The sequence below is a fragment of the Pseudophryne corroboree genome, chromosome 1 (assembly GCF_028390025.1).
Source record: "Pseudophryne corroboree isolate aPseCor3 chromosome 1, aPseCor3.hap2, whole genome shotgun sequence".
Taxonomy (NCBI): domain Eukaryota; kingdom Metazoa; phylum Chordata; class Amphibia; order Anura; family Myobatrachidae; genus Pseudophryne; species Pseudophryne corroboree.
In genome coordinates, this window is record NC_086444.1 from 1138059135 (window position 1) to 1138071919 (window position 12785).

At 48.5% G+C, this 12785-nt stretch overlaps 1 protein-coding gene across 8 annotated transcripts in view; it reads right to left on the reverse strand.

The window, feature by feature from the left end:
- Positions 1-12785, reverse strand: part of ABLIM2 (actin binding LIM protein family member 2) — a 342851-nt gene that overhangs the window by 125120 nt on the left and 204946 nt on the right. For all 8 annotated transcript variants that reach the window (XM_063924017.1, XM_063924051.1, XM_063924068.1 and 5 more), the window contains exon 8: positions 2249-2307. In XM_063924017.1, coding sequence (XP_063780087.1) covers positions 2249-2307 — 59 coding nt within the window. The remainder of the gene's footprint in view (positions 1-2248; positions 2308-12785) is intronic.

Genomic DNA, 12785 nt, shown 5'->3' on the forward strand with positions numbered 1-12785 from the left:
CGTCACCTGTGAGTGCTGATGTATAGGTGCCTGGGCGTCGTCTGTGAGTGCCGATCTATAGGTGCCTGGGCGTCACCTGTGAGTGCCGATCTATAGGTGCTTGGTTGTCACCTGTGAGTGCTGATCTATAGGTGCCTGGGCGTCACCTGTGAGTGCTGAGCTATAGGTGCTTGGGCGTCACCTGTGAGTGCTGATCTATAGGTGCTTGGTTGTCACCTGTGAGTGCTGATCTATAGGTGCTTGGGTGTCACCTGTGAGTGCTGATCTATAGGTGCTTGGGTGTCACCTGTGAGTGCTGATCTATAGGTGCCTGGACATCACCTGTGAGTGCTGATCCCAATGTTGATATTTACAGCCCTTTGTTCAGCACTCTGACACACAAGCTTCTTTTTCTATCACCTAATACTCCAGCAGAATCCTTGGGCTGTATACGCAGCACTATATGTTTCATTTAAACTCTTCACACGTGCATCAATTTGCATTTTTTTATATAAATACATTTTTCCCCTTTAATTTTAAGGGGTTTAATTGGTTTAGGTCCTGGGGTAAGCTTCAGCAGATCCCAGGGTAATGGGAAACCCAGCAATGTAGTGATCAAGGATTCAAAGGCTTCAGTGGACGCAAGGTACACATGCAGCATCACCACGTCATGGCTCAAACTGTGCGTTTCTCCTCTGTCACGCTCTGCCTTCTCCTGTCACCAACTTCTCCCCCCGTCACCAACTGCTCCCCCTGTCACTAACTGCTCCCCCTGTCACCATCTGCCATCCCTGTTACCAACTGCCTCCTCCTGTCACCCTCTGCCTCTCTCTAGAGAAACACCATCTGCTTTAAATACCAGCTCTTTTCAGCAGCTATAGTGACTGCATTGTGCCTGACTGTGTGCTTCTCTTCATCACCTACTGCCTCCCACATCACCCTCTACCTCCCACAACCACACACTGGCTCTCCTCGTCACCCACTGCCTCCGCCATCACTTACTGCCTCTCCCTGTCACCCTAGGACTCCACCGTCACCCATTGCCTCTCCCTGTCACCCACTGCCTACCCCAGTCTCCCTTGAAATAACTTGCTGCATTACAGGCATATTATGTCCCCGGGGTCAGACGAAGGAGGGGGCCCAAAGCTTATTTTACCACCTGGGCCCACCACTCGCAAGTTCCGCTACTGAAAAAGGTGCAACTGATTATACAGTATTAACACGCAGTTGCATCATGAAACACTGAGATACAGTATAATATATATCTTCATGCGATAAGAGAAAAACACAGCAGCCTTCCTCAACACCTTGATGATAATTACAGTCATACTTTACATTTAGTGGTTTAAAACAAAAAGGAATAGATACATTATGGGACATATTTTGGTAGCTACAAAAGCAGCCATTGCCCAGATGTGGAGATCCGCTACTGTCCCAAATATTCAAGCCATTGAAAACAAAGTTCAGAAACATTGGGGGATATTCGATTGTTTGAAAAGTCAGTTGGGTGCCTGTTTTTTCCTATCTAATAGACGGGAAATAACAGACACTCAACCGACTTTTCACACATTTGAATTCCCCGCATTATGTTTTTGAGAAGGTACATTGCAAAATTAATAAAAACTATTGTTTACAAAAACAAAAAGGAAATACACCTTTTAAAACACCGGGGCTATTCAACTGGACTCCTGAATTCCCCATATAGCCTTGCTAACTCCTGTTAAAGTATAGTGTTAACGGGCATTAATGCACAGAATCTGTGAAAAGTTAACGGATCTGTGTGTTAACGCAGTTGCGGCACCTATTAACCCCTAAATTATTAGGGATTTTTTTTCGACCTGCTGAAAATCCCTAACGACTGCTGGCTTCTGGGATAATTGTATAGTCCCAGGGGATTAAATAGCTTGTGGAAACTCTGCCGCTGCTAATTTAATTCGGGATGTAGTCAGGGTGCAGACGGGCAGAATACCGACGTCAGGACCCTGACCGCCAGAATTCTGGTGGCGCTGCCACAGCTATTCCCACTCCTGGGTGTACATGACACCCATGGAGTGGGAATAGAATCTGTGGCGAGCCTACAACGGGCTTTGCCGCACTCGCCTCCTGCCGGCATTCTGGTGGTCGGGATCCCAGCGTCGGTATTCTTATTCAAGGTTGATCGCAAAATAAAATTTTCCCTAATACACACAAACAAACAAACACACACACACACACACACACACACACACACACACACACACACACACACACACACACACACAGTGTTTACCTTGTTTCTTTCTTCTGTCTTGGCAGCTTGCCTGCATATCGGATGCCATATAGAGTTCCCTATGAGAAAAAATAATAATGATATTTGTGCTTTAATAAGCACCCGTGCTACAGCTGCCAGAGAGCACATATACTAGTTTCCTCATAACAAAATATTTCATATTTCCGTATAATTCCAGATATTAAACTGTTTACTGTAAAGGCCACGCTAATGGTTACTATGTTAAACAAAAGATCATCACTTACCGATAAAAAATAAGAATTTACTTACCGATAATTCTATTTCTCATAGTCCGTAGTGGATGCTGGGGACTCCGAAAGGACCATGGGGAATAGCGGCTCCGCAGGAGACTGGGCACAAAGTAAAAGCTTTAGGACTAGCTGGTGTGCACTGGCTCCTCCCCCTATGACCCTCCTCCAAGCCACAGTTAGGATACTGTGCCCGGACGAGTGTACACAATAAGGAAGGATTTTGAATCCCGGGTAAGACTCATACCAGCCACACCAATCACACCGTACAACTTGTGATCTGAACTCAGTTAACAGCATGATAACAGAAGGAGCCTCTGAAAAGATGGCTCACAACAACAATAACCCGATTTTTGTAACAATAACTATGTACAAGTAATGCAGACAATCCGCACTTGGGATGGGCGCCCAGCATCCACTACGGACTATGAGAAATAGAATTATCGGTAAGTAAATTCTTATTTTCTCTAACGTCCTAGTAGATGCTGGGGACTCCGAAAGGACCATGGGGATTATACCAAAGCTCCCAAACGGGCGGGAGAGTGCGGATGACTCTGCAGCACCGAATGAGAGAACTCCAGGTCCTCCTCAGCCAGGGTATCAAATTTGTAGAATTTAGCAAACGTGTTTGCCCCTGACCAAGTAGCTGCTCGGCAAAGTTGTAAAGCCGAGACCCCTCGGGCAGCCGCCCAAGATGAGCCCACTTTCCGTGTGGAATGGGCTTTTACAGATTTTGGCTGTGGCAGGCCTGCCACAGAATGTGCAAGCTGAATTGTACTACAAATCCAACGAGCAATCGTCTGCTTAGAAGCAGGAGCACCCAGCTTGCTGGGTGCATACAGGATAAACAGCGAATCAGATTTTCTGACTCCAGCCGTCCTGGAAACATATATTTTCAGGGCCCTGACTACGTCCAGCAACTTGGAATCCTCCAAGTCCCTAGTAGCCGCAGGCACCACAATAGGCTGGTTTAAGTGAAATGCTGAAACCACCTTAGGAAGAAATTGAGGACGAGTCCTCAATTCTGCCCTGTCCGTATGAAAAATTAGGTAAGGGCTTTTATAGGATAAAGCCGCCAATTCTGAGACACGCCTGGCTGAAGCCAGGGCTAACAGCATTACCACTTTCCATGTGAGATATTTTAAGTCCACAGTGGTGAGTGGTTCAAACCAATGTGATTTTAGGAATCCCAAAACTACATTGAGATCCCAAGGTGCCACTGGAGGCACAAAAGGAGGCTGTATATGCAGTACTCCCTTGACAAACGTCTGAACTTCAGGAACAGAAGCCAGTTCTTTTTGGAAGAATATTGACAGGGCCGAAATTTGAACCTTAATGGACCCTAATTTGAGGCCCATAGACAGTCCTGTTTGCAGGAAATGCAGGAACCGACCCAGTTGAAATTCCTCTGTAGGGGCCTTCCTGGCCTCGCACCACGCAACATATTTACGCCAAATACGGTGATAATGTTGTATGGTTACATCCTTCCTGGCTTTGATCAGGGTAGGGATGACTTCATCCGGAATGCCTTTTCCCTTCAGGATCCGGCGTTCAACCGCCATGCCGTCAAACGCAGCCGCGGTAAGTCTTGGAACAGACATGGTCCCTGCTGGAGCAGGTCCTTTCTTAGAGGTAGAGGCCACGGGTCTTCCGTGATCATCTCTTGAAATTTCCGGGTACCAAGTCCTTCTTGGCCAATCCGGAGCCACGAGTATAGTCTTTACTCCTCTCCTTCTTATGATTCTCAGTACTTTTGGTATGAGAGGAAGAGGAGGGAACACATACACTGACTGGTACACCCACGGTGTTACCAGAGCGTCCACAGCTATTGCCTGAGGGTCCCTTGACCTGGCGCAATATCTGTCCAGTTTTTTGTTGAGGCGGGACGCCATCATGTCCACCTTTGGTTTTTCCCAACGGTTCACAATCATGTGGAAGACTTCTGGGTGAACTCCCCACTCCCCCGGGTGATTCACTCCCGGAATGAACACTGCTGACAGTGCTATCACATGATTCTCCGCCCAGCGAAGAATCCTTGACACTTCCATCATTGCCCTCCTGCTTCTTGTGCCGCCCTGTCTGTTTACGTGGGCGACTGCCGTGATGTTGTCCGACTGGATCAACACCGGCTGACCCTGAAGCAGAGGTCTTGCCTGACTTAGGGCATTGTAAATGGCCCTTAGTTCCAGGATATTTATGTGAAGTGACGTTTCCATGCTTGACCACAAGCCCTGGAAATTTCTTCCCTGTGTGACTGCTCCCCAGCCTCTCAGGCTGGCATCCGTGGTCACCAGGACCCAATCCTGAATGCCGAATCTGCGGCCCTCTAGGAGATGAGCACTCTGTAACCACCACAGGAGAGACACCCTTGTCCTTGGAGACAGGGTTATCCGCTGATGCATTTGAAGATGCGATCCGGACCATTTGTCCAGCAGATCCCACTGAAAAGTTCTTGCGTGGAATCTGCCGAATGGAATCGCTTCGTAAGAAGCCACCATCTTTCCCAGGACCCTTGTGCATTGATGTACTGACACTTGGCCTGGTCTTAGGAGGTTCCTGACTAGGTCGGATAACTCCTTGGCTTTCTCCTCCGGGAGAAACACCTTTTTCTGTACTGTGTCCAGAATCATCCCTAAGAACAGCAGACGTGTCGTCGGAATCAGCTGCGATTTTGGAATATTTAGAATCCATCCGTGCTGTCGTAGTACTACTTGAGATAGTGCTACTCCGACCTCTAACTGTTCTCTGGACCATGCCCTTATCAGTAGATCGTCCAAGTAAGGGATAATTAAGACGCCTTTTCTTCGAAGAAGAATCATCATTTCGGCCATTACCTTGGTAAAGACCCGGGGTGCCGTGGACAATCCAAACGGCAGCGTCTGAAACTGATAGTGACAGTTCTGTACCACAAACCTGAGGTACCCTTGGTGAGAAGGGCAAATTGGGACATGGAGGTAAGCATCCTTGATGTCCAGAGACACCATATAGTCCCCTTCTTCCAGGTTCGCTATCACTGCTCTGAGTGACTCCATCTTGAACTTGAACCTTTTTATGTAAGTGTTCAAGGATTTCAGATTTAAAATGGGTCTCACCGAGCCGTCCGGCTTCGGTACCACAAACAGCGTGGAATAATACCCCTTTCCCTGTTGTAGGAGGGGTACCTTGATTATCACCTGCTGGGAATACAGCTTGTGAATGGCTTCCAATACCGCCTCCCTGTCGGGGGGAGACGTTGGTAAAGCAGACTTCAGGAACCGGCGAGGGGGAGACGTCTCGAATTCCAATTTGTACCCCTGAGATACTACCTGCAGGATCCAGGGGTCCACTTGCGAGTGTGCCCACTGCGCGCTGAAATTCTTGAGACGGGCCCCCACCGTGCCTGAGTCCGCTTGTAAGGCCCCAGCGTCATGCTGAGGACTTGGCAGAAGCGGGGGAGGGCTTCTGTTCGTGGGAAGAGGCTGTTTGCTGCAGTCTTTTTCCCCTTCCTCTGCCCCGGGGCAGATATGAGTGGCCTTTTGCCCGCTTGCCCTTATGGGGACGAAAGGACTGAGCCTGAAAAGACGGTATCTTTTTCTGCTGCGAGGTGACTTGGGGTAAAAAGGTGGATTTTCCAGCCGTTGCCGTGGCCACCAGGTCCGATAGACCGACCCCAAATAACTCCTCCCCTTTATACGGCAATACTTCCATATGCCGTTTGGAATCCGCATCCCCTGACCACTGTCGCGTCCATAATCCTCTTCTGGCAGAAATGGACATCGCACTTACTCTTGATGCCAGAGTGCAAATATCCCTCTGTGCATCTCGCATATATAGAAATGCATCCTTTAAATGCTCTATAGTCAATAATATATTGTCCCTGTCCAGGGTATCAATATTTTCAGTCAGGGAATCCGACCAAGCCACCCCAGCACTGCACATCCAGGCTGAGGCGATTGCTGGTCGCAGTATAATACCAGTATGTGTGTATATACTTTTAAGGATATTTTCCAGCTTCCTATCAGCTGGCACCTTGAGGGCGGCCGTATCAGGGGACGGTAACGCCACTTGTTTTGATAAGCGTGTGAGCGCCTTATCTACGCTAGGGGGTGTTTCCCAACGCGCCCTAACCTCTGGCGGGAAAGGGTATAATGCCAATAATTTTTTAGAAATTAGCAGTTTTTTATCGGGGGAAACCCACGCTTCATCACACACCTCATTTAATTCATCTGATTCAGGAAAAACTACGGGTAGTTTTTTCACACCCCACATAATACCCTTTTTTGTGGTACTTGTAGTATCAGAAATGTTCAAAACCTCCTTCATTGCCGTGATCATGTAACGTGTGGCCCTACTGGAAAATACGTATGTTTCCTCACCGTCGACACTGGAGTCAGTGTCCGTGTCAGTGTCTGTATCGACCTGAGGTAACGGGCGTTTTATAGCCCCTGACGGTGTTTGAGACGCCTGGACAGGTATTAACTGATTTGCCGGCTGTCTCATGTCGTCAACAGTCTTTTGTAAAGTGCCGACACTATCACGTAATTCTTTCCATAAGACCATCCAGTCAGGTGTCGACTCCCTAGGGGGTGACATCACTAACACAGGCAATTGCTCCGCCTCCACGCCATTTTCCTCCTCATACATGTCGACACAGCGTACCGACACACAGCACACACACAGGGAATGCTCTGATAGAGGACAGGACCCCACTAGCCCTTTGGGGAGACAGAGGGAGAGTTTGCCAGCACACACCAGAGCGCTATATATATACAGGGATAACCTTATATAAGTGTTTTTCCCTAATATAGCTGCTGTAAATATTAATATGCCAATTTAGTGCCCCCCCTCTCTTGTTTTACCCTGTTTCTGTTGTGCAGGACTGCAGGGGAGAGTCAGGGAGCCTTCCTCCAACGGAGCTGTGAGGAAAAAATGGCGCTTGTGTGCTGAGGAGATAGGCTCCGCCCCTTTTTCGGCGGCCTTTCTCCCGCTTTTTTGTGGAAAACTGGCAGGGGTTAAATACATCCATATAGCCCAGGAGCTATATGTGATGTATTTTTAGCCATTTAAGGTATTTTCATTGCGTCCCAGGGCGCCCCCCCCCAGCGCCCTGCACCCTCAGTGACCGGAGTGTGAAGTGTGCTGAGAGCAATGGCGCACAGCTGCGGTGCTGTGCGCTACCTTATTGAAGACAGGACGTCTTCTGCCGCCGATTTTCCGGACCTCTTCACTCTTCTGGCTCTGTAAGGGGGCCGGCGGCGCGGCTCCGGGACCCATCCATGGCTGGGCCTGTGATCGTCCCTCTGGAGCTAATGTCCAGTAGCCTAAGAAGCCCAATCCACTCTGCACGCAGGTGAGTTCGCTTCTTCTCCCCTTAGTCCCTCGATGCAGTGAGCCTGTTGCCAGCAGGTCTCACTGAAAATAAAAAAACCTATTTAAAAACTTTTACTCTAAGCAGCTCAGGAGAGCCACCTAGATTTCACCCTTCTCGTTCGGGCACAAAATCTTAACTGAGGCTTGGAGGAGGGTCATAGGGGGAGGAGCCAGTGCACACCAGCTAGTCCTAAAGCTTTTACTTTGTGCCCAGTCTCCTGCGGAGCCGCTATTCCCCATGGTCCTTTCGGAGTCCCCAGCATCCACTAGGACGTTAGAGAAAGGTACAGACCTCAGCCTAATGTAGCAATCCCCTATACATGTGTCCTCATACCGCCATGCAGCGTGAAACTCCTGGCGCGAGTGAGCCACGCCAAACGCCCTGCGTCTCTTTATGTGAATGTGCGGTCACAATACCATGCCACAAAATGCTCACTTGTATATCTGTGTGCGGCCAAGTCTGAATCTGTATACGAAGCACAACGGAACTTGGCGTGAAAAAATAAACCGCTGCATCTAACCACGTCGTATACAGATTCAGACTCACACAGATATACATGTGTCGCATATCAAATTCACCAGAGCAATCCTGTGAAGAGGTTTTGTTACATCACACTGCGATTAAGACACACGTTCGGGTGAAGAAAATGCTTGAGACAAGCCGGGACGCACCCAATGTGGCGCGCAAATTTAGAACCATCACAGTTAAAGTGAAGTCTTACCTTTCAGAACATTAATTCTGTTCCAAACCTCAATTATGGCTTCACATACAGCACTACCCGTTAGATTGTAAGCTGTTTGTGCCAGTAGGCTCTTTTATTATGTATTTTAATAAGTTCATGTCCTTATAAATGTATGTGACACAGTCGCTGTGAGGTACTGCATACTGACGGAACCATAGAAATAAACATCATGCACAGGGGGTGATTCAGATCTGATCATAGATGTGCTAAAATAAGATTTTACTTACCGATAAATCTATTTCTCGGAGTCCGTAGTGGATGCTGGGGTTCCTGAAAGGACCATGGGGAATAGCGGCTCCGCAGGAGACAGGGCACAAAAAGTAAAGCTTTCCGATCAGGTGGTGTGCACTGGCTCCTCCCCCTATGACCCTCCTCCAGACTCCAGTTAGGTACTGTGCCCGGACGAGCGTACACAATAAGGGAGGATTTTGAATCCCGGGTAAGACTCATACCAGCCACACCAATCACACCGTACAACTTGTGATCTAAACCCAGTTAACAGTATGATAACAGCGGAGCCTCTGAAAGATGGCTTCCTTTAACAATAACCCGAATTAGTTAACAATAACTATGTACAACTTATGCAGATAATCCGCACTTGGGATGGGCGCCCAGCATCCACTACGGACTCCGAGAAATAGATTTATCGGTAAGTAAAATCTTATTTTCTCTATCGTCCTAGTGGATGCTGGGGTTCCTGAAAGGACCATGGGGATTATACCAAAGCTCCCAAACGGGCGGGAGAGTGCGGATGACTCTGCAGTACCGAATGAGAGAACTCCAGGTCCTCCTTAGCCAGAGTATCAAATTTGTAAAATTTTACAAACGTGTTCTCCCCTGACCACGTAGCTGCTCGGCAAAGTTGTAATGCCTAGACCCCTCGGGCAGCCGCCCAAGATGAGCCCACCTTCCTTGTGGAGTGGGCCTTTACAGATTTAGGCTGTGGCAAGCCTGCCACAGAATGTGCAAGTTGGATTGTGCTACAGATCCAACGAGCAATCGTCTGCTTAGACGCAGGAGCACCCATCTTGTTGGGTGCATACAATATAAACAACGAGTCAGATTTTCTGACTCCAGCTGTCCTTGCAATATATATTTTTAATGCTCTGACAACGTCCAGTAACTTGGAGTCCTCCAAGTCACTTGTAGCCGCAGGCACTACAATAGGCTGGTTCAGATGAAATGCTGACACCACCTTAGGGAGAAAATGCGGACGAGTTCGCAGTTCTGCCCTGTCCGAATGGAAAATCAGATATGGGCTTTTGTAAGATAAAGCTGCCAATTCTGACACTCTCCTGGCAGAAGCCAGGGCTAGAAGCATGGTCACTTTCCATGTGAGATATTTCAAATCCACCTTTTTTAGTGGTTCAAACCAATGAGATTTTAGGAAGTCCAAAACCACATTTAGATCCCACGGTGCCACTGGAGGCACCACAGGAGGCTGTATATGCAGCACTCCCTTAACAAAGGTCTGGACTTCAGGGACTGAAGCCAATTCTTTTTGAAAGAAAATCGACAGGGCCGAAATTTGAACCTTAATAGATCCCAATTTGAGACCCATTGACAATCCTGATTGCAGGAAATGTAGGAATCGACCCAGTTGAAATTCCTCCGTCGGAGCACTCCGATCTTCGCACCACGCAACATATTTTCGCCAAATTCGGTGATAATGTTGCACGGTTACTTCCTTCCTTGCTTTAATCAAAGTAGGAATGACTTCTTCCGGCATGCCTCTTTCCTTTAGGATCCGGCGTTCAACCGCCATGCCGTCAAACGCAGCCGCGGTAAGTCTTGAAACAGACAGGGACCCTGCTGAAGCAAGTCCCTCCTTAGAGGTAGAGGCCACGGATCTTCCGTGATCATCTCTTGAAGTTCCGGGTACCAAGTCCTCCTTGGCCAATCCGGAACCACTAGTATCGTTCTTACGCCTCTTTGCCGTATAATTCTCAATACTTTTGGTATGAGAGGCAGAGGAGGAAACACATACACCGACTGGTACACCCAAGGCGTTACCAGCGCGTCCACAGCTATTGCCTGCGGATCTCTTGACCTGGCGCAATACCTGTCCAGTTTTTTGTTGAGGCGAGACGCCATCATGTCCACCATTGGTCTTTCCCAACGGGTTACCAGCATGTGGAAGACTTCTGGATGAAGTCCCCACTCTCCCGGGTGAAGATCGTGTCTGCTGAGGAAGTCTGCTTCCCAGTTGTCCACTCCCGGGATGAACACTGCTGACAGTGCTATCACATGATTCTCTGCCCAGCGAAGAATCCTTGCAGCTTCTGCCATTGCCCTCCTGCTTCTTGTGCCGCCCTGTCTGTTCACATGGGCGACTGCCGTGATGTTGTCCGACTGGATCAATACCGGTTTTCCCTGAAGCAGAGGTTCTGCCTGGTTTAGAGCATTGTATATTGCTCTTAGTTCCAGAATGTTTATGTGAAGAGACGTTTCCAGGCTCGTCCATACTCCCTGGAAGTTTCTTCCTTGTGTGACTGCTCCCCAGCCTCTCAGGCTGGCGTCCGTGGTCACCAGGATCCAATCCTGTATGCCGAATCTGCGGCCCTCCAATAGATGAGCACTCTGCAACCACCACAGAAGAGACACCCTTGTCCTTGGAGACAGGGTTATCCGTAGGTGCATCTGAAGATGCGACCCTGACCATTTGTCCAACAGATCCCTTTGGAAAATTCTTGCGTGGAATCTGCCGAATGGAATCGCTTCGTAAGAAGCCACCATTTTTCCCAGGACTCTTGTGCATTGATGTACAGACACCTTTCCTGGTTTTAGGAGGTTCCTGACAAGCTCGGATAACTCCTTGGCTTTTTCCTCCGGGAGAAAAACCTTTTTCTGAACCGTGTCCAGAATCATCCCTAGGAACAGCAGACGAGTTGTCGGCATTAACTGGGATTTTGGAATATTCAGAATCCACCCGTGCTGTTTTAGCACTTCTTGAGACAGTGCTAATCCCATCTCTAGCTGTTCTCTGGACCTCGCCCTTATTAGGAGATCGTCCAAGTATGGGATAATTAATACGCCTTTTCTTCGAAGAAGAATCATCATCTCGGCCATTACCTTTGTAAAGATCCGAGGTGCCGTGGACAATCCGAACGGCAGCGTCTGAAACTGATAGTGACAGTTTTGTACAACGAACCTGAGGTACCCCTGGTGTGAGGGGTAAATTGGAACGTGGAGATACGCATCCTTGATGTCCAAGGATACCATAAAGTTCCCCTCTTCCAGGTTCGCTATCACTGCTCTGAGTGACTCCATTTTGAACTTGAACTTCTTTATGTACAGGTTCAAGGACTTCAGATTTAGAATAGGCCTTACCGAGCCATCCGGCTTCGGTACCACAAAAAGAGTGGAATAATACCCCTTCCCTTGTTGCAGAAGAGGTACCTTGACTATCACCTGCTGAGAGTACAGCTTGTGAATGGCTTCCAACACCGTCTCCCTTTCGGAGGGGGACGTTGGTAAAGCAGACCTCAGGAAACGGCGAGGTGGATCTGTCTCTAATTCCAACCTGTATCCCTGAGATATTATCTGCAGGATCCAGGGATCTACTTGCGAGTGAGCCCACTGCGCGCTGTAATTTTTGAGACGACCGCCCACCGTCCCCGAGTCCGCTTGAGAAGCCCCAGCGTCATGCTGAGGCTTTTGTAGAAGCCGGGGAGGGCTTCTGATCCTGGGAAGGAGCTGCGTGTTGCTGTCTCTTCCCTCGACCTTTGCCTCGTGGCAAATATGAATAGCCCTTTGCTCTCTTATTTTTAAAGGAACGAAAGGGCTGCGGTTGAAAGGTCGGTGCCTTTTTCTGTTGGGGAGTGACTTGAGGTAGAAAGGTGGATTTCCCGGCTGTAGCCGTGGCCACCAAATCTGATAGACCGACTCCAAATAACTCCTCCCCCTTATACGGCAAAACTTCCATATGCCGTTTTGAATCCGCATCGCCTGTCCACTGTCGCGTCCATAAAGCTCTTCTGGCCGAAATGGACATAGCACTTACCCGTGATGCCAGTGTGCATATATCCCTCTGTGCATCACGCATATAAAGAAATGCATCCTTTATTTGTTCTAACGACAGTAGAATATTGTCCCTGTCCAGGGTATCAATATTTTCAATCAGGGATTCTGACCAAACTACCCCCGCACTGCCCATCCAGGCAGTTGCTACAGCTGGTCGTAGTATAACACCTGCAT